This window comes from Pseudomyrmex gracilis, unplaced genomic scaffold, assembly GCF_002006095.1.
Source record: "Pseudomyrmex gracilis isolate BER0280 unplaced genomic scaffold, ASM200609v1 scaffold_62, whole genome shotgun sequence".
NCBI classification, from domain to species: domain Eukaryota; kingdom Metazoa; phylum Arthropoda; class Insecta; order Hymenoptera; family Formicidae; genus Pseudomyrmex; species Pseudomyrmex gracilis.
The window spans coordinates 425,082-451,823 of NW_018020646.1; the positions used below are offsets into that span (position 1 = coordinate 425,082).

General features: G+C 43.0%; 1 protein-coding gene across 1 annotated transcript in view; it reads left to right on the forward strand.

The window, feature by feature from the left end:
* The window catches only part of LOC109854250 (microtubule-actin cross-linking factor 1), a 94,053-nt gene that overhangs the window by 18,197 nt on the left and 49,114 nt on the right, over positions 1-26,742 (forward strand). The window contains exons 2-7 of the mRNA XM_020427140.1: positions 2,550-2,611; positions 10,817-10,906; positions 11,280-11,450; positions 24,773-25,052; positions 25,864-26,314; positions 26,413-26,670. Coding sequence (XP_020282729.1) covers positions 2,550-2,611; positions 10,817-10,906; positions 11,280-11,450; positions 24,773-25,052; positions 25,864-26,314; positions 26,413-26,670 — 1,312 coding nt within the window. The remainder of the gene's footprint in view (positions 1-2,549; positions 2,612-10,816; positions 10,907-11,279; positions 11,451-24,772; positions 25,053-25,863; positions 26,315-26,412; positions 26,671-26,742) is intronic.

Genomic DNA, 26,742 nt, shown 5'->3' on the forward strand with positions numbered 1-26,742 from the left:
TCGCTTATTGACGAAGATTGGCGTAAGCCAAACTCTGAGAGAGACGAAGCGATGCCAATTAATATGACCGACAATTCACGCTACGTTATCTCCGCTAGTTGAGGCATCGTGAGAATTGGATTTACCCGGAATTTACGTTAGGGCCTCGTGTGATTGATGGCAGGTCGCTACGACCGATAGAGATCGCGAGTAGTTTAGACTAGTCCGTAATTCTCGTTAACATCCGACAAATGGTGTTGGTGTATCGACTGCGACAAGACAAGTTTGAAAACTGGGCCGAAGTTGGGGAAGCCCATCAAGGGGTCGGAGGTGAGATAATCTGAGAAGAACAAATGCTTCGGTTCGCAGAGCTTCACAACGAAACGCGTCGGTGATATGAAGCGCAAGCTGGTTTTAAATCAGCGGAGTTTTGCAAAAGCCACGCGCACGTGCGTGCACGTGAGACATTAATAATAAACTTTCCGTATAGTTAAACCTAAACCTAAACAAAGTTTCTATCCCCTCGCGTTACACGCTTGTCACGCGAGAGCGCTGCTCCGCTCTATTCTGGAAAAAAAAAAAAAACGCTCTAAATTAGGGCCAGATCCACGCTCTTATTTTTCACGCAATTTGTTACGTTGTATATATCCATCCGTGTTAGTTACAGAATTTCTCGCAATACGATCAGTCATTTTGTACGCGAATGCGTTATTTGTACAGATGCGCAAAGTTTCAACCTCGTTTTTACTTTTTTCCTTGTCGCACATGTCAACTTTATCTCGCGACGCGTATCGAAAACGGCATCACACACAGCGGTCGCGTTGAACGCGGTCACACGTGTGTGTGTGTATGCGTGCGTGCGTGCGTATGTTCTCATTAAAATATTTGATCGCGATTCTCACACGCTAAAGGCGCACTTGGACAACGTGATCGTTCACAGAGCCCGCATTTCTCACTCGAGATATTTCTAAATCCAAAAGTGTTCCCGAGTGCGGCCTCTCTTGTTACCTCTTATTTTGTATCGTCTGGCGGGGTTTAGGCCGTCACTTACCGCCGGCTTGTCGACCTTTCGGAACACGCACAAGCGCGCACACGATCGACGATACGCTGTCGCTCGAGTGGCGTTAACGTTTCACGGGCCGCGATGATGACGTGTCGAGGAGGATGGATACGTTATAAATCACACCCGGTGTGTCGCCGCGGCTTCGCGATGAATCTCTCTCGTTCTCTCATTTTCCCCTTGCTGATAAACGATCCATTACGCTAATGCCAAAGGAATTTCTATACTACGACGCGCTTCTCTCTCTGTGCGGTTCGAATTTAGCGCGACAATAATAACGAGTCTATGTAACTCACACGTGTGCGTTCTGGTTGCGTAACGTGTCGTACGCTCGCTCTCAAAGCGAGTAAAAAATTTATTTAATCTCCGTGATTTGTACACGTTTCGACATCTCGGTCCGATCGTCAATTATGAGTCATCGCAACGGTCGCTTTCGGCATGTGATGCGCGCGCGCGCGCGCATGTGTGCGCGTCGATAATTTACTTATTCGTGCCGCGATAATCACAATTACGTTGCGAGAATAGTCATTAATTCGCAAGAAATCCGAAGAAGACTCTTACGTGTACTGGATCTCAACGTTAACGGTGACCTTGTCCCTTCCCTCCTCGTCTATTGCAACACGACGAACGAAAGGTTCTCGTATGATAATTTCGAACAATGTTGCGTTTTGCAACAATCACTTGTGTACATTTAGTGGATTTCGTCTCGACGATTTAAAATTCCGATGGGAAACAAACTGCGGATATGGAATTGACAAATCCATCGTAAGTTGCGTCTCGAGACGTGGCGGATTGAGCCCACGGCGAAGCTTCACTTTTATTCACACGACCTATTGTCCGAGTTTTTGTGTGCCTCGCATGCTAACCGATCTCGAGCAGCTTGCCAAGCCGGCCGACCTTCCGTCCGCTCGCTCACTCGCTCGCCTACCTGTCTACCTGCTTTTGACCTCATCCCCGACTTGACCTGATCCGGTTGCCCGGTGTGGTTTCGTTGTTGTAGCGACCTCGATCATCTTTAAAGTCCCATTTCCAGGTGGCATTGCGTCACGACGTTCTCGCTGTCATTCCGAGATACCTGGCCTGGTAACGTTACACCGAGGGTCGCGATAATGTTGCCGCGATGTGATTATCAGTGTGACGAATTGCGCGAAATTCGATCTTCGCGCGGCGATCTGTAGCGAACTGCTGATGACAATAAACCCGCTGACACGTGTCAGCCTTCTTCTCAATCGTGTGAGCTTGATGTCGAATAAGATTTACGCTTTGTGACATAATTTGCGCACGTTATGGTAATGAAAGATTTGTTGACAATGCGCGTTGATTATTGTTGTTGTACAAGGGAACTCGTATTTACATTCAATACCGCAAATGCAGACGAGCGCGCGCAACGCGCGTTGCGCTTTTATTTAGCAAGCAGCGTTGTCGTGACGCAGCCACCGTGCGTGAAGGAAGAGAGACGAACGGTTTCACGTTTCTAATTATCTTATGTTTTTTTTTTGTGTGCTTGCAGACGAAAGAGACGCCATACAGAAGAAGACCTTCACGAAGTGGGTGAACAAGCATTTGAAAAAGGTGAGACACTATACGCTTTTTGAAATTTGCAACTAGACTTTCACGTTGGTGCTTTGCCAGCGGCTTGTTTCGCGAGAGTCTCAGTGGTGCTCACGCGAATATCGTTTTTAATTAGCCTAATGGCATTGATGTGATATCATACAGGGTGTAGTATTTACCGAGCATGTAATTAAAATACATTTGTGTAAATAAGCCGGAAATCTATGGGACACGTGTGGTAATTAAAGGGAACAAATTTTTAAAATTGCATGTTTTGCAAAAAAAAACTAATTTAAAAAACTAATTTAATATTTTCACGTTAACAGGCAGCGAATATACTCGCCAGACTTATTTATGGATTTGAGAATTCGCTAAGTGCGGCCTTCCCGTCTTGGTCTTATAAAATTTCAGATGTTAACGCGTATATAGCTCTCTCGATTTTTGTAAACAAAATTTGTGCGTAATGACGGTTTGCTCTGTCTATTCGCGCGGGCTCTCCTCGTCTGTTATGCGAAATTACTCGCGAAGAGGCGAATTTGCATTTCGCGCACAAATCCATCAAATTGTTCGCGCAAACAGATTTTACGATTTGCACGATACGATAATACGAGCGAGAATCTTTTAGACAAATTTGTTTCATTTAAGTGAAAAATATTGTATACTTATCTCGAAACACTTGGCGGATTACAAATCTGTACAGAAAATGTAGAGTCAACAGTTGTAGAACCCGCGAATGCGCGCTGCGTTTAATTGAAACGCGAGAGAGAACGAACGAGAGCGCGAAAGGCTTCCTCGTTTCGACGTAGGAAACGCGTGTAGCAGTGACGAAGTTTTTCTCCCATCGAAATCAATGTGCACGCGAATTCCGCCGCGGAAACTCGAGACGTACGTTTCCTCGTTTCGTTTCTCGAGAAAAGATCTCGCTCGATCTCGGTCTCGTCGCTATTAATGCCGTACAAGTAGGCGTTTCGCGCGATCACGCGCGGAATCGCGCCGCGTAAAAATACGTAAACTCTCATTGCGCAATCACGGTCCCGATATTGCGGCCCCCGTGTTGCGTATGTGGCACGCACGTGGGTCGAAAGTACCTGGTGGTCGCGCGCGCGTGAACAGAGGACTATAGAAGGCAGCGAGCAAAGACAAGTGGGCGACGCGATCGAGGAAAATCTCGAGCGACAACAAATCGCGATGATAAGCGTGCAGCGTTTTTCCTGAAACGTTCGATAAATCGTTCCTAAAGTAGTTGGAACAAAAAAAAAAAAAAAACGTTGCTCTTTGGAATCTAAAAACAGATTTAAAAAAATACATTATCGCAAATATATATTTATATCATTATTATAAATATATTTATATCATTATTATTATAAATATATATGTACTTATTTATATTTTGAAATATCAAATATATAAATTATATTTTTCTGTCTTCGTTCTTTATTGCACAAAGAACAAAGAATGACGATATACGCTCATGTTTAGAAACGTGGATTTGTTTAGATGAAGAAGCTTTGACAAATTTATAAAAACTCGCTGATAACAAAATATCCAATATAAACACAACGGGCTTTTGCTTTGATTTTTTTTCTGCTTCTACAGTTGCGCGAAATGAGATAGCGTAATCCCCGGCGTCGTCAGCTGATAAACTGATTATTTATCGTTAAATGAAACGATAAAGAGCCGCAGATACGTATCGCAGATAGCGCGATATACCGGTGAGCTTTGATCTTTGAAATAAATATATATTGCCGCGGACGCTGCGTTGTATTATGTCCGAGATAAAGAATGCGGCCGAACGTTTTCTCGATAAGGGACCGTCCATCCGTTTCGCGTTGTTGTATTTATCTTGACGCGAACGTGAGCAACCGCCAGCTATGTCGTGGCTGGATTTTCTCTCTCTCTCTGTCTTTCGGTCGCTTTCCAAGAGAACGTGCATCGTGCGAAATCGGTATTTGGCGGTGTTATCACACGGTCAGCGATTGTTTGTACTGGCAATTTTATTTGTAGTCGCGCAAACATTGCGAGAGAGAAAACCGCTGTGTTCCGCGAAGCGTATAAATTCGCGAAAACTCGCGATGATAGATTTCGATGATAGATCGAGATAAATCTTTGCTTTCTTTGCACAGTGTGATAATGCAAAGCAAAATATCTCTCGTTATTATTATTATTATCTCACGTAATTTCACGCTACTGTAGGATCGATCGCGATCCACGAAATCGTTGCTAAGAGCAAATTGCTCGCTAAACGATATGCACAGATCGGTCGTTATCGATAACAGGGAAAATTGTAGGAATTATATTACAAATCGTATTACAGACTCGCTGATAAAATTTAGAGCGGTTTATATTGCCGGGAATTTTTTTATCGAATAAATTGTCGAGATAATTAATAAAACAGCTTGTTATTGTGCCTTGACTATTTTCGTTTATGTAAGCCGCGAGAATATATGCGATATATTATAATTGTGAGATATTATGCAAGAGACATATGTCTCCGTAACCGATGCCATTTGTTACGTCACAAACAGTGGGCGGTAAATCGGAGTAAGAAATCGCGACGTGCAAAAAAAAAAAAAAAATAATAAAAAAAAAAAAAAAGACAGTCTTCCGTCTTTTCAAATCGAAATGTTTTCAACGCCGAGAGTTTAAAGCGTGTCCGATTTATTCGTTACGGAACGAAGCCGGTAAGTTCAGATGAAGTCGTCTCTCGCGAATTAATCTATGTGATATTTAATTAACTCGTCAATTACACCGAGAGACGCGAGTATGAAAAATCATACGAGGGGCACCGCGAGAGAGAGACCTCCCCTCGTTCGCGGTGCGGTATGCAACGCGCGTATGTCAGTCAGGACTTAATACAGACAATGATTCATCCGTCACGACGGAGCCGAACCGAGTCGAGAGTCGGGATTGAAGTCGAGTTGTGCGAGAGCCGCTCGAGGCAGACCGGGTCGGCGGCTCTGAGAATGGTTTGAATCACGGCCGTATACGGGTGGAGTTGTCCCGGCGACGTATAATTATCGTAAGCTGGCATCGTTCTGTCGTGCCGTTTCCTGCCCACCGTTTCTCATTCCTCGTCTCACTCTCGCCACGCGCGCGCGCGCGCTTCTTTCGCCGCGCCGGTCGCGGATAAAACGCGCGCAGAGGGATAGCGGATGCGATTCACTGGAGCTTCACACAGAGCCGCTGACAGCGATGCAGACTAAATGCAATGAGAAAAAATCTCAGGAGGATTTAATCAATTTAATGTAATAAATTATAAATTATGTAATAATACATTTTTTTTTATTTAGGAAGAACGGGGGGAAGTTTCTACGCGAAATTTCGGAAAAATTAACATTTCGTGAGAACAATTCTATTCACTGTTATTTCGCGATATAAAATGTGCCACGAATTAAGCGGAGAGTGTTTTTGATCAATTCAAAGTCTTTTACAGTAAAAATTGAGAGGGATCATCGTAAGAGGAAAGAAAAAAGCAAAAGGACTCTTGTACGCGAAATTCGTGCGCATTAAGAGCGCTTCGTATGAATGACGTTTTAATGATCGTTTTAATGACGCGGCCTTCCTCGTTGGCTCGTGTATCACGTGCACCTTTGTAACTCGACATAACGTTCTATTGTTGATACCATGCGATCGGGTGGCTCCTCTCCCTCTGCCCTGCCGTGCAGCGAGAATGCGACTATACGCGGTCAAGGCGTCGCAAATTTTTGCGCTCGCTAATTAATTGCTCATCTTCGACGAACTCGTTCGTTTAAATCAAAATTTTGCAACAACGTGCTCGAGAGATATGTTTTCAATCGCGCTACTTGCTTAATAATAAAAAACATCCACCATCGGTATCTTTCTGCTCAAAAGAGAATCATCTCCGAATTGAGCGAAGGAACTCGAGGAACGTTCGCTGATTATCGGGACGTCTTGCAGAGTTCGAGGAAGAGCCGAATGGTGAGACGGAAAAAGTCGAAATTTCGTCATAAAAATAATGGCGATACGCGCGATATTTGCGCGCGTTGCGCGATACACCGGTTGCCAGCATCGACCCACGGCCAGCCGGTCGGTTTCGCGCGCCCACGTTTGGTCTTGCGAGCCTGACCTTATTCGGAAACCCTCTTCGGAGAGTGCCGTTCCCGATTTACCACCTCCCGCCCGATTGTCCGGAGGTGGGACTGTAGGGCAGGTGAGGTAGGTAGCGTTTACTTTTCGGAACGCCGCTGGAGATGGACCGGCACAAGGAGGCGGCGCGTCGAAGGGGGAGAAAAAGAGCCTTTTACAGCTGTTTTTAGCGTTCACTCTCGTTTCGGCCGTTTGGGTGCGCGACACGAACCCGCGGCGCGCTTACGTAATCGTAAAATGCGAAGACGCCACTCGGCACCCCTGTCTGCATTCCGGACTTTTTTTTTTTTTTTTGGTACTTATTCTTAACCGGTAAATGCGTGCCTCTTCAATGCAAGGAGTAACAGCTCGAGCTGCATGTTCGACACTGCGGGAACCAAGTGCGTTTATTTAGGGAAACCGAATAAATTTTATATTTTTGGCAAATGTAACACGCGCGGGATGTACAAAATATTTATTTTCCTCTTAATTGACAAAATAAACAATCAGATCGCACGAATCCGCTCTCTTCGCAGTACGTGTGTACTTGTGGCAACTTCGCAGGACCTTGCGTTCGCGCGGAGTCACAGGAAGTGACTGATCTGCGCGTAAATCGAGGACAAAACAATATATGGCGCAAAATTAGCTTCGACGAAAAAGTTTTCTTTGAACGAAACACTCGCGAAAATTTTTTTAAAAAACTGAGCCCACGTGTTCATGAGCTCACGTATGTAGAAAATAATTTGCATGTTTTGCCGATAAGACCAAGAACGGATGGCTGCAATCAACCTAATACATTCTCCCACTTAATAGGTCTAATTATATGTAAGTCGTTATGTTGTAATCGATCTTTTTTGTATTTTTTGCTTCTCGCAGCACTGGAAGTACGTCAAGGTATGCATTGTGATAAATTTATCTTTTTATATAACATAAGAATCGATACAATGTATTTTTACATATCAACGTACAAGTGTGAAAACATAGACTCAAATATTTATTAAACAACGATTTATTTTGTGAGGTGGAATAAAGAGCATATAAAAATAAATAAACAAATAATAATTACATATATAGTCGTATAATAATCTAGTCATCAACATTAATTAAAAGCGACACTTTTGTGTCAAGAAGAAATGATTACCGCCGTAAAATAAATAAACAGCAATAGTGTGTCAAGTTTTAATTGCGATTGTAATTTGAACGTTTGAGACATTTTTCTCAACGCGCACATAAATTATACGAACGTAGCTTGCAATATGGGATAATTACTTTCATTACCGTCGTAAGAGAGAACGTGTCGTCATTACGTGTTCTATCGCGTTCTTCTTTCTCCTATCTCTCCGATGGCGCTTGCTTATGACAAACTGCGACGCTCACATGTCAAAACGGCACGTGAGGAATTGCGGAGTCGCGTCACGCGACAGAAGAAGAAGATTTATTCCGGCAATAATGTTCTCACCCTTTATCCGGCGTGTCTCTCGGAAACCCTTCACTCGTGACTGCAGAAATGCAAAGGGGATTTCGTATTCTTTTCCGCCTCAAGTGACTAGTCATGAAACTCACCGTCACTTACACATTGTGCAAGGCAATTGAGCAGCACGAATTACGAGCCAGTCAATCCGCGAGAGTTAATTTTAGCGAGGTGGTTTACGTACACGAAAGCCGCCAGGTAACTGTCGTGCGATCGTATATTTTATATATTACACACGCAATAAATTTTAAAAGTCGTCGTTGCATTTGCACATACATCATGTATATTGCGGACTTTTTAACGGAGTATTTGTATTCCGAAAAACTTTTTTTTGTGTGATGTTTGTGTTTTATACTTTCTTTTCTTCAGAGATGAAAAGAGAAACTTGCGGACCCAAGTCCGGAAACACTTCCGTTTCGAGTTATACAGGACTTTTAAGACCGTCGGAGTCGGTCGGTTTATTATTTCTGAGTAAACAGGGTTTGCCACCAGTTGGCGAACAGTTGGAGAACTCGTGTGCTCGTCTCTCGGTTTGTTATTACGCGCCTTAATAAAAAGTTATACGCACGGGTACGATGTAGCTGTTACGGATTATCACTCTGACAAAATACATAAAAGTAAATCATAGCAAGTGGGAGAGACGTTTGCAAGCTACGTTCAGAGATCATTTTAGATTGAGCGAAAACAGAAAAGTGAATAAAACTCTTGAAATTTATGTGTGCGTTTGTGCATTCGTATTTTATTTGACTCTCTATATCTCAATTATTACACGTGTATATATACACACACACACACACACATAAAGTAGTTATGTTTAAATTTACAAATAAATAATGTATGATCATATGGTTGATATGATCAACTAAAATTACATACGGTTACATTGCGCTGTAAGATTCGCTTTCTTTTTTGGGAATTCTTTGGGACTCTTCAAAACCTTTGCTTTCGCTGTTTCTTTTTCAGAAAAAAAAACAAACTGTAGTACGGACGTGTTGCGACATTCGTTGTGTAATCCTCGTTGGTGCGACGTAAATTTTACATGATGCTCGACCATCGACTCTTTTGACGAAACGAGGATATGTTATCGATCCTCCCCGTTTATCGCGCGCGATATAAAGAAACGCGCGAGTGTCGCAATGTGTTCGCAAAACGAAACGCGTCTCGAAATCATCTTTTTCTTTTGAGGCTCAAGACACGACTTGTTGCAATTAGTCACGGTTACGAAATGCGGATGGAAGGCGGATCACGTGCTATTCTGTCAATCGCTTGACATTTATTCACCTACTGGCTGTGCAGGACACGCGACGCACGCATGTGTGTGTGTGTGTGCGTGCGTGACACGCAACGCGCAGGGGCGAATTGATTAACATAGATAATTATATTTATTAACGTAGATAATCATAGATATTTGATTATTTGTAAAAATAATTTATTCAAAATGTTTTAATCATTAAAATGACACGCTGCAAATAGAGCGTCCCTTTTAACGCTTCTCCGCCTCTCAAAAAATCATCTTTTCAAATCTTGCACAGCGGCGTTGTTTTTTTTTTTTTTTATTCGCCCCTGTTCACGCGAGCACGCTCTCTTTACTAATTTTTACGGTGACGGTTCTCGCTATCTTTTTCAGACTTACACGTGCCTACACGTATGTGTCCTAGTGAACAACCAACCATGCTGTTCTCCTACCGTAAGTTCATAGTACTCATTCTCATTATCCATCGACCAGAGAGACGACGTGTGTTTTTTTGCACACATTGTTTGATTTTCGCGGTTTCACAAATCAATCGCTTGTAAAATATGTGCAAAATGCGCCATTGCGCATTTGTATCATTGAGCGAGCGAGGAAATTCTCGCGACACGAGTGTTTTCTCGTGCTATTAACGCGCCACCGTCTGACTAACACCTGCACGAGATGACGTACTCGGACTTGCGACCATTGGTCGACCGATATGGTAGCGAATGCGACGAGATTTTTTTCAAAACCGGTCTCTCTCTTCGCGGAGATTTGCATGCTGTTTACTTTTGTGCGTAATCGCTTTCGAATAGAATTTTAAAGACGACGTAACGTCATGACGTATCGTATAATTTCGCGTGAAAATTTCTTAGTTTCTTTTATTGGCTGCTGCCAAGTATTTGTTGCGGTCGCATCTCGTACGTCGAGAACTCGATCGCGGAGATTTTTATCGCAGCGGTGATTGTAAAAAAATCACCGAGCAAAATTGTCGCACAGTTGATGTCGAAAATTGATAAAATTGCATGATCTTTTCTTCTCTCTATCACGCGCGAAGAAAAGCACATATGTCGACATTCACTTTGTTGCCGACGAACTCGCTTGACTCATACCTACGCTTTCATTATTTGCATTATGCACACGCAACTCTCAACATTCCTGCGGTTTTTCATTTTCTATTCATAGTAAAACGCGCTTATACAGTGAGTTATATTGCCTGCGGACTGTGTCCTTACGTGTATTGTTATGTTTTCTCTCTGACTTTTTTATGACTCTCTAGATTCCTTTTCTGTGTCACTTCGATTGACGATTTTTTTTTTATTTTTTTTTTTTTTTGGTTTTTTTCCTCCCAGTCGTCACAGATGTGTCAATCACTCCTCGAACTGTGAAAAAAAACGGCAATTATTAACTTGCCACCTTGGTTTGGGATTTGTTGCAGGCGAGCAGACATGTCGGAGATCTGTTCGAGGATTTGCGCGATGGCCACAACCTCATATCCCTGCTGGAGGTGCTGTCAGGCGAGCATCTCGTGAGTATTTGCCTTTCGCGAAAAGAAATAAAAGAAAAAAAGAATTTTCTGAACAATTTTTCTACGTTTAGTTCTTCGTTAAATCTAAAAGAGAGAGATAGAAAATGTCACACACAAAAGCGATCAAAAGTCGCAGTTTTTCTCTTTCTCAAGAATTCATATTTTTATAGCAGAATTTATATATGTATTTTTGCATGGACAATTTGTAAGCTCGGTATTATGTTTCTGCAAAAAATAATTCAACTGTGCTCATTGATCTTTCAGTTGAATTGCAGTCTGTAATTGCACTCTACGACAATTGGTTTCAAGTAGCTATAATTGTCCTCGATTGAATGTAATTATTATCAACGTTTCATCGATCGTGTTTTTTCAGCCGCGGGAGAGAGGCCGTATGCGTTTTCACATGCTGCAAAACGTTCAGATGGCCCTTGATTTTCTACGGTACAAGAAAATCAAATTGGTCAACATCCGAGCGGAAGACATCGTGGACGGTAACCCGAAGCTCACCCTCGGCTTGATATGGACCATCATTCTGCACTTCCAAGTGAGTAGTTTTTTTCATCGGTTCAGCACACAAATCGTGATAAGACGCGATTGTCGTCAAATGCGACAATCCTTACGCAGTAACGACGCCTATGGTTCGCCTTTCGAATTGACTATTTCTGAAACTGAACAACGGCATCTCACAGAAACGTTTGAATTTGTCGGCGGCAAATGCGTGTAAATTTATACGCGTCGTGTAAATTTATGCCCGCGTTCGTAAACACAAGCCGCGTCTTACGTTTGTTTGCTCGACAGTTCCGGAAGTCGCGCACCTCTTTGACCATAGAACCCGGGGGGATTTGTAAAGATTTTCTCTAGAGTCCGTTTCAGAAACGCAACACGGTTTATACTGCACTTTGCTTTTTTTTGTTTTCTGAGAACATTATATTCTGTACACGATTCGAAGTAACTGTGTAAATTTTGACAACGGTATCTCACACGATAACAAACAATGCTCGTTAATCAAAACGCACTAATATCTTGTCGCGACACGACACTCGGCGTCGTGTCGAAAGTACGTATTTTGCATGTTCGCGCACTCGTGTATGCGTACCGTTGGACTAACGGAATACGTTGGTCTCTTGTTGGGCGCGGCAAACACTTTTGTCGTGTTGGAAATAGTTGGTTGATTATTGTATTCGGTTCACTTTTCGCGGAAAACAGAGAGAGACCAACTTGAGAATCGAATCGCCGAACGTTCGTTTCGAAATTCAGGCCGTTTCTCGTTTTCATCATCACCGCGACTCGGAATTGTATTCCGCGCAACGAGATGTTAGGGACAACACGTCGAAGATTTAAAGAGCTGTCTTTCTCGATGAATGCAGGAGAGTTTGAAATAACGCACGCGCACATTCTTCTATTTCGAGACAGGCGGAAACAGCGCGATGGGAATAAATTCGTGGGATTAAATACTTTCGTCATCATTTCGGGCGGAAATCTCTCGTTTTCGTTCTCCGACTCATATATATATATATATATATATATATATATCTCTCTCTCTCTCTCTCTCTCTCTCTCTTTCTCTGCGAGCCGTCGTGTCGCAATTCTCTCTTCCGCCTAATTTGTGTTGTCGCGGCGCTTGCATCTGAGCGAGGCAAATCTCTTCGCGAAGCGTTTACGCGCGCTCGGCGTGAAACGCTCTCTTTGAGGTCCGTTGCGCTTCGTATATCTCGCTGGTTGCGATACCGATCTGGTCCGTAAAACTTGACAAGTTGACCATTAGAATGTCGATGAACTCCTGATAAGTTTTGTCTCAGCGTGACGTTTATTATTAGATCTGGCCGGAATTTCCACTTTAGTAGTTTTTTTTTTTTTTTCGTTCTTTTAAAGAGCTTTTTCGCGCTCAATCTTTCCTCGTCTAATTGTATGTGTGTGCGTGTGTGTGTTCTTTTATCACGTTCTCAGACGCGAGACTGTCAAATTGTCGGCGTTTCGTCGTTCTGGTTTGACCAGCGCAGAAGACGATGTTTGAACGGCGCAAACGCACGTTCATGCTAATCAAGCATCCGCGTGTACGCGCCGCGATCGGTCACATCTCGGCGCGTTGTGTTCCTATTCTATTTTTAGAACCCGTATCCCGATGTAATGTTGTGGTAGGTAGGCACCGGTATCGAATGGTACATATAGTAGCTATCGCGCGCGTGTGCGTCTATAGGAATCACGTGCATTGCCAAAGAAAAGCGAAAGCGAGGACGGCCGCGCTCGCCTCGCGGAGACCGGTCGCATTCGCGCTCGAACCGAATCAAATTCGCGCTATCATCTGCGCTATCTGCAAGGAAACAAAAGTATCACGGGCGCACACGCCCATGCGATTTAATATTAGATAATAACTTCAACATACAAGACACTTAATAGATCTAGTAATTTGCTTTTCTCTTTTCAATTAAAATCTAAGCGAGTTTCAGATACCGTTTTCCACGCTTTTGTTTTTTTTTTTTTTTTTGGTTTTTAATTCTTGAAGATCTCGAGTGCAATCCGGTTCGATTAGTCAGTTTCTCTGCTTCCGTTCGCCATCTCGATAGACGACACGCGACATGAATAAAAATCACGCGGCGATTGACGTCGATTGCCCGTATCGCCCGCGTGTGTAACGTTGTATCGGCAAATCTTGAGACGCCGCGATGCGAGCAGTTTGAAACGCGCGACGGCTAATACATCCGCTTATGAATATTTCTTTTGATGGGGATCGCGCGATGCTGTGCAACTGCTGCCCCGTGTCGCTCTACCCGCGTGATAAACGCGGCGAGACGACGCGACCGCGCGCAGCATCGCATTTACGCGGCGAGATATCACATGCGCGCGTTTCTTCTTTTTAAGGAGCCGCAAAAAGCCGGATAAAGGCGCGAACCGAGTAACCGAGTTACGCGAGCGCATAAAGGCGACCAGTGTTCGATCTTCTCGGCAACGTCTGCCGAGTTTGCAGTGTGCAAAAGGATTAAATAGAAATTCCAGATATATATAAAAATGCGATATTATAACGAACTATTGTTTGTGTTTTCTTTTTTTATTTTTTTATTTTTTTATATCTGATTTTTCTCGCGCGAGTGACAAAGTAGCTTTCAACCTTAATCTCTCATTCTTCGGAGTCAGTATCTTTTATCGTTAATTGGAAATATAGATACGGATGTGTAATATAAATGTCTATAGAGAAAGAAAAAAAGGAAGGAGAGGCAAAATAAATATAATATGTGTATAAAAAAACGACATAATCTATGTATATAAAAAAAAAGGATACATATTATTATATTATATTATATTATATTATATTATATTATGTGCTATATATTATATATGTGTATACATCTTGTCTCTTACACACAATTCGATCTTTTTGCATAATTTTGGAAATTTACTACTTTGTTTTTTTTCTTAAGCTTTTTTTTTGAAAAGAAAATGCTGAAAAAATATTTTAAAACCATATTGAGAGAAAAAAAAAGAGTCTTTTGTATTGATTGTGACACGGCCTAATTAAATATAACGAATCGATCGTAGGTTTATATTGAAATATCACACGTAGTCTAACGTTTTTATACTTAAATATCATAATATAATCTATTTAACGCTATAAATAGTTGCCCATATCTAACAGAGAATTTTCTTGTTTTCTTTTGCGCCGCAGAGATGGCGACGCAAGGTAAGTCCGATACCACTATACATCCCCTAAATAATCATCATCATTGATCGGGTTGTAGATGATGTTTTTGGGAACCAAAGTGGTTTTTTTCCTTTCTTTTTTTTTTGTTCGTCTTACACGCAACATTGTGTAAAACGCGCGTCCACGATTTATTCTCTGTTTTACCGACGACACTTGCCGACGAGACGATCGCTTCGTTAAACACAGATGGCTCGTACAGGTAGTAATCACACCTGGAGGAATTATAGCGAGCGAAATGTGAATGAGCGCGCTCCACGGTTCTCCCACTTGGTTCCCACTTGAAACGCTCACAATCACATTCATATTTCTACATCAATTCAAGTTTTTGTAAAATACATGCAAAGAGAGAAAATCAATTTCTATTTACACGTCAAATGTTCTCACACGTCGATCTTAACGTTGTTTGAATGTTGTCGAGAGTTATTTATTTATTTTTTTTTTTTATCGCAGTTAATAATCGCAACATTTTTGATCTTTAGTATCTATATTAAGAACGAAGTTTAACTCGATGCTCGAGGCGCAGGAAATAATTGCCACATTCTGTTGCGTAGAAATTACAGTCTTTAAATAAAATGGTCAATAAGTTTCTCGATTGATTAGACGCTCGCGATATATGTTGTAACGCGACTTGGGCATTAGGCGCGGTATTTCCTAATTGATATTACGAAGCGGTGTCTTGCAGTGTGCAGGAAAATCAGGATTTATTGTGCTCACGACTTTCCCGTGATCACGTGTCAACGTCCTAGACACACGTTCTTATCGAAGACTGAGATCTCAAGAGAGAAAGAGAGAGAGAGAGAGAGAGAGAAAGACACAATCCGTGCAATGAATAATTAACGCTTTGCTAATTTTCACATCGACCTCCGATCTGCGTCAACAACGTGATTCAATTTCCGATCATGTACGACATTTCGTAATTGCACGCATCAAATTATTCGACATACACATCGCGAAGTTATATTTCGAGGTATATCATTCACTCAACATTTACGGGAAAATGTGATTTTGCAGAAAAAAAAAACTGCGACAATTCTGACGCTGTATGTTAAAATTTGTTTTTTTTTGTGCGCAGAAGTGCGATGTTTTGCTCCGCAAAATTGCGTAGGTGGAATTGGCAATAAAATAACCACTTAAAAAAAAAAAAAAAAAAAAAAAAAAAGAAAAAAAAAAACTGAGTCGTAATATTCAGCTCCGCAGGGTAGACGTGTTTGCAGTCGAAGGTCTTCGCAAATCGATCTTGTAAATTACCGTCTCGCCTCGGGGGGGAATTTACAAATTCATCGCTTCCGATAAACACGATAAACACATTATGTCGTTAAATGCTCAACTGTTTATCTTTTATTGCATCTCGTCTCGCGAACGTTTTTAACATTCAAATAACACACGTTGCTTCTTTAATTAAATGTTTCTTTAAATGTTTCATGTTGTATATATTGTCAAAAATTGCACAAGAATAGGAGAATCTCAAGAACGAGTAGTTTAAGTCACGATTTTTGTTTATATTTGATAAAAATCCTTGAGAAAGTGCGTGCACAAATATTAAAAAAAAATTTATTCCGCCCCGAGAGAAGGAATGAGATATTCAGTTTCAAAGGTAAATTAACGTTAATTGATCGTTTCGGTGTGCTCTTTCAAATAGCGCCTTTGTAGCGACGTGCCGTCGCTGTTTAGACGATGACGCTATTACGAATGACATCATTCACCTGTGTGCGCGAAACTATTCAAAGTCTGAATCCGCGAGTACCGACACGAGCCCGTTCCGATGCGCGCCGATTATATTTGTTTCACTTGTTTGCGCGCGACAGCGAGGAGAAAGACTTCGCTTCGCTGGATCAATCAATCGCCGTTTTCGAAAAGCCGATATTCGACTCAAGTCGGTGTGTTACGTACCGTAACGGTATTTGCCACAGCTCTTTCCACCAGTCGAACCACACACAACTGCCCACGCGATCCACTTCATAGCCCCTCTAATATGATCGCTTACGTTCTTTCACATCTTTTATATTTCGTCGAAAGTTAGAGAGAATATTAATGGAAATGTAATGTTAAACATTACTTCTGCTCACAATGTGCCAAGTACGTATTCCGGTCACGTACGTTTTGCGGTATCGACGGTAATACGATTTATTTCAGTCGCGTGTTCCCAATAGATCTCTTTATATAAATTTATAAACATCTCGCTCGCTTCTTTACAAAAGAAAAGTCTTATATCCCGATGCCATTATCATCCTGAGAAACTGCCCATTGTATTCGTATAAGTTGTCACTTTCTTTTATGTTTTTTTTTTCGCCGCCGTGCGCGCCGTGCCACAAAGGAGAGACTTGAGATCCTTGCACGCGCGCGAAATAACGTGCGCGCGTTTACAGCAGCTGGATTGTATTCCCGTCTTCGCACCAAAGGCAACGAATTAGCGTACCCACGGCGGCGGAAGCTACGACGGAACGAATCAAGTAGCCTCGAGTGCGATGACTTCATATCCGCCCTTGTGATCTCCGCGTGCAGTTGGAATACACAGCTCGAGCGCCGCCACAATTATAGTGTACATTTGCATCGCGATTTAACTCTAATGCAGCGCCCGTATTATATGCAAAATCTCCAGCGCCCATTATTGTCTTATTCTTGATGCGAATCTCTGACGACATTCTGCTGATTATCCGTTGAGTCATTAAGTATGAAACTTGACAAGTATATATGTTTGTCAAATTTAGAGTTTTTTTTGTAAGTTAAATATACATATAATATACTATATAATATATAAAATTTATACATGTTTGTAATATATAAAAAATATTTATAATATAATTTATAAATATTTATATGTAATTTAAATATATAAAATATTTGTCAGGTTTCATTTAAAGACTCAATGATTGACAAGTTAATATTTATCTAGTGGATATTGCCTGGCGACTGTTTACTGATTCGCACAACAAGTGTTGCAACTGAACGAATCGAATGTGATCTACTTCTCAGTGGAAGACTTGTAAAACTATCTGAATCAGTAAATATTCACTGATTCCGCTTAAGAGAGAGAGAGAGAGAGAGAGCAAAGGCTATTAGATTTTAACCTATCGCATTTACGAAAGCAAACATTTGCGGAGACTTTGTGCGGTTCTTTTTTTAGTTTTGACGGTCGTGGACATTCTTGTTTATTGCCATATCTCGGATCGTTCTTTCTCGAGGATTCGTCAGCGGCCAACGGCCCGTTTTCTCGCCGAGTGCTGGCGGCGTGTATAAATTCGCAATGAATAAGGCTCGCGATTGTGCGCCATATCGGAACCGGCGCGTGCACTTCAACGTCCAAGAATTTTCATGCTCACTTCCGCGTTCGTTTTTAGTCGTTTTTAGTCCGAGATGCTGAACAACGTACAAACAAGATTCAACGTTAAGAAGATTTATCGCGCGCGCCTTTCACGACGCAAATCTTGACTCTTCTGATTACGCGCTCTCTATTACTTGCAATTTGTGTCGCATATCTCGGATCAGGTCTTGTCATCCACGGGTGGACAGAAACACACCTAGAGTAAAAATCGCCTGGCAAGTAGGTCGCTTTTCCTTGCCTGTGCTCGATATTCAAATAGGTTTTTTTTTTTTTTTTTGACATTCCAAACGGTCGACGTGACAACGGTCTCATCTCCTCTTACGAAAGACAAAATCTTGCACGCGATCTTGTGGTTACGCGCTCAAAATAAAGCGTTTTATTAAACGAGGAAGCAAATTATCGAGGAAATCCTTTTTTTTATGACGAGCGCAATTACGACATCGATTTTTCACATCGTTCCATTATCTCCGATTGCCCTCGAGCCGCATAAAAGGATCGCGCGCTGCCGCGTAATTATCTCATTGGGACCGAACGTTACCAATTTTGGTCCACGAAGAGAATCGGAAGCGTATCGGTGCTCGTTATGTGTACCACACCACGTCGATTCGCGATTCCGTGTTGCGTGACAGATTTCAGATCGCAAACAACAGCTTATTAACATGAAATTCTTGGCTTTTTGCATTCCTGAATATTTAACAATCAAAGAGCGGCTCGCGGTCCAAACTCGTGCCCACGCTATTTCCCGAGATGACATTTGTTTGTCAGAAATCCCACGTAGCACCAATACAACGAGCGCGAGTTACATTTGCTACTCTCGTAATAATAAATTTCAAGTTCACGCGCGAGTCTAGAGAATTTTCATATAAATATTAGGTCGAGCCCATGTGAACGCGTCTGTGTAAATATAAACATAGTTTTTAACTTTCACGTGTAAATTAATACACAGAAATTCGAATTGAATTTAATTCGAAAACTTCGTACAGGATTTCTAGAAAATTTTGTTTTTTTAGGTTTTATCTTCGTGCAGAGAAGTTTATGATAAAAATTTAATAATAATAAAACTGATCTTGTGAAAGTTTGCAATTTACACGTTTAAAAATATATTCTCACATACATTCGCAGCACATAGCTCGTGTGTTCAGCTCATATTGATCTTTAACTATCTTCCGATTGGATTTTATATGTCCTAGTTTTTTTCTAGTTTTTAAGTCATAATTTTTTTACTTACAAGTACATAATTTTTTTTACTACAAGTACATAATTTTTTAATTTTCACGTTTTATATCACGTTTTATACGTCGCGCGTAATATCCAGCTAGTGTTTCCGCGTATACTTTTCTCGCGATACTTTACGATACTCATACGCGGTCGTATTATCGTCGTTATCGCGGTGCTCGTTATCGCGGACGCGCTCGTTATCGCGGCGCTTTATTATCAGCGCTTCGTCCACCGAACTTGATGTTGTCGATGATGTCACCCGAGACCAGAAATCGCTCTGCCCTTTTTAGGATTCCTCGCCGGGAGGAATCTCGGTCTTTATCAAGGTCGTGTTCCCGATCGCGGTTCGACCTTGATATCGGGATAGCCAAAGCCACCGCTCACGCGTGAATTATGCGCGGTATATTACCGTTGGGGAGACCCTGGACAAGAGCGGAATGTCGTGGGATGTGTAAAGATACGCGCGTGTATTCCCTCGCACGCGCGAGGCTTCTTTACGTCGCCGCGGAACGCAAAATCTCTAGAAAAGGAAAAAGAGGAAGGACGCGCGAAACGAGACAAGATCCGCGAGACGTCCGGAGACGAGGAAGAGGAAGAGGAGAAGAAGGAGAAGGAGGAGGAAGCAGCTTCGCGGGGGGGGCATGCCGATCGAGAACCCCACCATGGGAAGTCCGACAAGTCGATCGATCGAGGACGCATGCGCGATCGTGAGAAGTGATCGGCGCGATTTGCAATGTACAGTAAAGCGCATTAATAATATCTGTTCTGGCGATCTTCCTTTCGCCTATTGGCTAACCTTTGCATTTAACAGAAGAGGAGATCTGTCTTGAATTGTATTCATTTGATGCAAATTTAAAAAAAAAAACAACAATAAATTTAATCTCCCACGTCAAACTAGTGCGGTGGAAGAAGGAAGGGAGGAAGAAGCGTCACGGACGACGCGTCGTTAAAACGTCGCGCCGTACGTGACGGCGCGTCGCGTCGCCGTCGCGACGAGGTGTGCGGTGAAGCGCGAGTTATCGTCAGGTGGGTGGCGATGGTAGGGGGCCAGGGCAAATGCGAGAGGGGGATACACCGTCTCTCACCTGTGCGCATTTCGTTGGCCTACTCTCGCCACGACGGCCGGATGCTACGCGACGATCGTCCGGCGGCGTGCACAGTCGTTTCGCTCGTCGAGCCGCTCGTCTTCGTTTTACTAGTGGCCTAGTGGTGATCTTGTGACGCGCGTTTGGTCGCGGTTGTTTTTCTCAAGATTCGAGAGATCCTCTCGGCAGTGATCGTCGCCGATCAGCGTTTCGCGATGACATTCACGTCGCGCGATTCATCCGACGCAAGTCCGTGTTGTCGCACAAAATACAAGAACTGTCATTCGCACGCTGCTGCATTTGCGCGCTCGCTGTGTTGCCTTTATTTTAACCGGCGCGGTTCCGCTTTGCGGTGCCTGAATAGTTAACGTGCCGACGCGAACGAGCTACAGTTAGCACGATGCTTCACTTTGTCGGCGTCATCGCGACCAGACGCCAGTAAAGACCGGCAATTGCAAATAATAATCAATCAATTTTTTTTGTGACGTCCGAACGGGGGGATCCGATTCAAATGGTTCTGTGATCTCCTAGTGAGGATAACGCGTCACAAAGCCGCGCTAAGCATCGAAGCGACTGTAACTCGAGAACTTTCCGTTCTCGTTCAGGCCACGATTGTCAAATTTGTCTCGATTCTACGCGTAAAATATATATTTATATATATTTTACAAATATATACATACACGTCTCTTTGTTTCCATTGAGAATTGAGAATAAACAAGCGAACCTTGTATATTTATTGAGGAAACAAGACAAAGATCGTATCATTGCTAGCAGAGTAAACGATAAAACAAGGAAAAAAAAAAATTCCACGACAGTTCTCTCCGGAGAACTGGCGTGTACTAAATAATGTAACACATATAAACGTTATCTTGTGTTAGACGAATATATATACATATATTGCCAGACGATCTCATTCATTTATAAGCGCGTAAAAAAAACGTGACATGATTTCGTAATCGCGCTCTTCAAGAAAAATATATATTGTGCAAACAGCGAGCGCGCACGGCGACAACGCGCGCGCGCGTGTGTTTTGCGCGTGCGTGTCACATATGTGTAAATTAACAATTGCAGCTAGCGCGGAGTCGCGGTTTGAAAGATAGAAGACCGCGAAAAGAATAGAGAGAGAAAAAAGTGCTTGCGCACGAGGTGCGAATCCACGAAAAATGTCGATCTATCGCTTCACCAAGGGGGGCAGGCTGTTCATGCAGGGCACGAGAGAGGACGACAGTCGTGATGGCGTTTCACCGAGCCCAACGGGATCGCGCACCGCCGACGATCTGCGAGCTATACACACGAAACGCCGATTGTCGACCGAGGTCTTAGGTAGCGAATCGAAATCGCGGGGAAATAAGAAGGGAAAGGATTCACGACACTGACGGTCGCCGACGACGAGAGAGCTTAGCTTTTTCAGGAGAGAGTAGTCCCGTTGTGTGTGTGTGTGTGTGTGGCAGTTGCACGAACTCAAAGGTGACGCTGAGTAAACGATTTTGCGAGCGGTAATTACCAATTAGCTAAAGAGCAATTGTCTGAGAAGAATCGTTTAATCTTCGGTTAATTGGTCTTTACGTAGACAATGAGAAATTCCAGGTTTTTTTTTTTACGCGTGTCAATTGTCTCTTCGTCCAATTATTTTTTTCTTTAGTTCGCGCGAATCTCATTTTAGTGTCTTTTCATGTATGAAATTGCGTCAATTCTCGCGCGTGAGAAAACAAATTTCAATTCAATATAAATAAAATAAAGATCACAGAGCGCGCGGTGATCTAATAAGAAAAACTCTCAGCGGCAGAGAGTTACGAGCTTCTGATTTTTAGACGTAACCGCAACAATGCCGTCGCATATCGCTAGCATCGATACATGAGAGTTGTGTGTGTGTGTGTGTATGTATATGTGGTGATTTCTCCGGTGTTTCTCTGATGCCGGTTGTCCTTTCTCAGCGAGGTATAATAAGCTGTTACGTCATCGTGACTTAAGAAGGTTCGCGTCCACCTTCGCGGGTAGCTCGACTAAATTCAATTGCAGAGTTTGAATCGTAATTGGAATAAGTCTATCTTCTTGTTATTACAATTAATAAGACGCGCGCGCGTTGGACGATGTTCGCAGAGTGAGATTTCTGAAAAAAAAAAAAAAAAAAAAAAAATTACGTAAGCGAGCACATTGTGCGCGCGAAATGTTCTCTCTCAAAAGTTGGCGTATCGTCGCGGTATCGAATCCTTTCTCAGGTTTAATATCCGCGCGAAGCTCGGGTTTCGATCTCTTCTCTCTCGATCGTTTGTTATCTCGCTCGCTCGCTCGCTCGCAGGTTCGTCGATCGAGTCGACGAAAACATCGAGACGCGGCGAGAACGGCACGAAACGCATCGTGACTCGTATTATTCGCAAGACGACTACTTTGACGCGCGGCGAGGAGCGGAGCGTCGCCGAGGATCTGACGAAACGCGCCCAGTCGAGATATCTGCAGGACGTCGGTAGTTCATCGACCACGACTATAACACGAACCAAAAGCCCGACGACTAAAGCAAAGACTGTGCGGGTAAGCGATTCTGCGCTCAGAGACTTGGTTCCCATTCTGAAGTTGTTTTATGAGCGAGTAATAAAAAAATAAAAAAAAATAATATATATGACTCGTATATTCCAGTCTCATTCGCTCATTCGTTTCTTGTTAAATAAATCAAAACAAACAGGAGAGCGCCAACATCCGCCAAGGAGAATGTTGAATAATTCAAAAGTGAATACCGTCCGCTTAATTAGCAAGAGTTTCGTGTTTGAAAATTAGCGCGATATTTTCATGAATATCTTAACAAGGGAGAATTATATTATTCGTGTAAAAGCGCGTCGTAAACGCGATCGTCTCAAACTTCCACGCTCTCCCAAAAGAAACCACTCTCTTTCTCTCTCTCTCTCTCTCTTTCTCTCGGTCTCTAGTAACGGATGCGTTGCCTTAATTAAGATTAGAAGACTTCCAACAGCGATACGTATGTTAGGTATACGTAAAACTCGCCGTAGTCCCGTAGTCTCTTCATTATCGTTCTACTTAATTCGTTATTTCGTTTCTGCGATTAATTCGCGAGAAAGATATTTTCTTTGTGATAAAAAAAAAAAAAAAGCATCATTATCACCCCAACTGGACGAACGACTTTTATTGAACCGAGCCGCTTTGAAGAACGAAAGTCGGTGCAACGCGCGCGAAAAGCGGTTTCTGCTTATTTGTCGATGTCCGCTTTCGATGTTACTCAACGAGCTTGACAGACAAGATTTGTTAAACGTTTTTAAGAACGAGCGCGCGTCAAAAACACACACCTTCGGTGTGTGACTATTGAGAAATTTATATCTCCCCCAATGAGCGCGCGATCGATCTCTCACTTGAGAGTGAAATTGCGTTTGAAATCAATTAAACGCGCGACGATCGAGAGTTATTGCGCGCCGACGTACATATTCGTCCGCAACCTGTTGCTGCGAAATCAGCAACGTGGTGGTCGGGGTGGTGCAGGTAGAAAACAGATGGCGAAAAACGGGAAGCGGGGGGAGGGGGCTCGTCCAAACAAACGCGCGCGCGAGAGAGAGAGAGAAAACATGCAATACTCTCAATATTATTAACGACCGGATTTTGTCAATGTCAATGGGCAACGCGGTCTCAAACGGTTGCGGTCTCAATTTATAAACGACTGTGCCAATGTCAAGTCTATTGCCAATGCTATTTGTCTTTATTATTTTACTACTTGAGCGAGTTTGGTAGGCAGCCAGACGAGATGAAGTGCTTTCATCGTTTGGGACGCGCGGGATCAAGTGGATAGGGCACTGAAAAAACGCGTGAGGAATTCGAAGTGAATCACTTCGTGCGTATTATAAATTTTATTTGCCCGATATATGAATATATGTACGTGCAAGAAGAAACTCTTCGATCTCGAAGAAAGGCAGAAGTCTTTTTTTTTTTTTTTTTTTTATTATTTGCGAATGTGTGAATTGTTCGCGCACAAAAATCGCGCGTGCGATTGTTCAACAATTTTTGTTAATTCCGAGAATTTTAATTGCGTATCTAAGAATATAACGCGCGATCAACGTTCTTTTCTCTCGGGACGGCGAAATGTCAGTGGTTCTTGAAAGGTTGCAACGTTCAGTTTCCATTTAATATTAAATTAATGAAGAAATTAGAACCTAGCGAAAGGTCGGAAATAGCGTTTCATGTAACGCGCGAGCGAATTCGCGTTTGACAATTTTTTTTTTTTTTTTTTTTTCAAATCGAAAACCGGTACAGCTTTCGAACGGCGGCGCAGCGCGTAAATGCGCCGCGCGAATCGCTCAAGTTTTACAAGAGCTGTATTTAAACTTTCGTTTCTCCGATTTTGTGTAAAACTTATTTATTACAGAAATCGTAAACTGTTCTCTTGTCGTTTGCCGACAAAAGAGACGCGATTGTCAAACGAAATACATCGAAGGGCGAACCAGAATATTGTTTATTTGTTTTTTTTTTTTTTTTTGTACAATTACACATCGCTCGATGAAAATTTCTCTCTTCAGTTCGTCAAGAAATAATGTTGTCTTTTGCAGATATCCGACATAGTGGTTGGCCAGGAACCGAACGTGACCGCACGCGAGGCTCTCCTGAGATGGGCCCGACGATCGACCGCCCGATATCCGGGCGTGCGAGTGACCGATTTCACCGGTTCTTGGCGTGACGGTCTGGCTTTCAGCGCTCTTCTTCACAGAAATCGACCGGATCTGGTCGACTGGAGAACAGCGCGCTCGAGCCAGCCACGAGAACGGCTCGATCGGGTGTTCTACGTCGCCGAGCGCGAATATGGCGTTACCAGGCTTCTCGATCCAGAAGGTAATGACCGATTATCGATCCTGATTCAAGTCTCGCCACCGATGTGCGCGAGCCCCAGAGTCTGTTTCCAAGAGTCTGTTTCGCGTGTCGATTCACGCGAGTATATTGGCCAACAAGTCCAACGTTTATTTTATCGATGAATTCGACGTGTGAAAAAGACGCGAACGAATTCCCTTGCGGCCGCTCGGTTTGTATTTTCAATCACTCTCGCGGTCTTTTTTTTTTTCCTCTCACAAAGAGACCTTTCACAATACTCAGCCGCCCTGCCCTGTCGTATCTTCTCTCGTTTTACGTGTGTGCCTGCGTGGAAGTGTTCCCGCGGGCCACTAGCGCGCGGATACGTGGTGCACGTTCTTTCTGGTCACGGTACCTGACCAGAATCGCTTCCGCTCTCAGTTCGTGCACCGTAACGTCGCGCCATCGGCGCAATCCTCGTAATTATGCTTTCTATACTTGGCTTTCGCAGGTAGTTCGACATCGCGAGAAAGAGCGGCAAGACACACAGTGTCCACGAGGATTAGGCGTAACTCGATATGACTCGATAACTCGGATTTGACAAGATAGTTTTTCTTTTTTCTTTTTTTTTTTTTCAATGAGCACAGACGAGAGAGATCTGGTTAATTCGATAGAGTCGACGAGATATAAGATATCGGTTGGAAGCGACAAATCCGTAATTTAATTAAATTACGATCGGGGCACGAGAAAGTGTGTTAATCAATAAAAGTGTGATCCCGTTGAATTTGTTTTTCCATGCTGTGTGTTCCACTTCCACACATTTACTCACGCAAAGATTCTCTCATTCTCCGCGCAGATGTTGACACTCCCGAACCGGATGAGAAGTCCTTGATAACGTACATCTCTTCGCTCTACGATGTGTTCCCGGAGCCGCCGGCCATTCACCCTCTCTACGACGCCGAGGCGCAAAGACGATCCGCAGAATATCGCGAGCTCGCGAGCTCGCTTCACTTGTGGATCCGGGAAAAGATGGCCCTCATGCAAGAAAGATCCTTCCCACCTACGTTGATCGAGATGAAGAAACTGGCGGCGGACAGCACCAAATTCAAAAACGAGGAAGTGCCGCCGCGCTACAGGGACAAGCAGAGATTGACGTATATTTTCCGAGACTTGCAAAAGTATTTCGAAGCCGTGGGTGAAGTGGACATGGAACCGGAATTGCACATTGACGTTATCGACAAGAATTGGAATCGCCTGATGATGTTGCATCAGGAACGCGAGCAGGCGATCATAGACGAGATTAAACGGTAGGTTTTGTTGAAAAAAAAGTAATGTAAAAAAAAAAAAAAAAAAAAACTAAGCGCGCATATGTTTGCGCATAACGTACACGCGTGTGTGTTGACAGACTTGAACGCCTGCAACGACTTGCCGAGAAAGTTCATCGCGAGATGAAAACGACCGACAACAGACTGGATGAGCTCGAGAGACGAGTTGAAGACGAGGCTCGTAGACTCGATCGTATTCATCCCTTGGAAGCGAAACACGCGGTAGATCTACTGGAACAGGATATACGCAGCACGGAAACACAAATACAGAACATATTCACCGACGTGCACACCCTCACCGAGGGTAGATACAGTCAAGCACCGGAACTTCACAAGAGGTAAAAGAAAAAAAAACATGTCGAAGTTTATTTTTCCAGTCATGATGAAACGAAAGAATGTTTTTTCTTTCA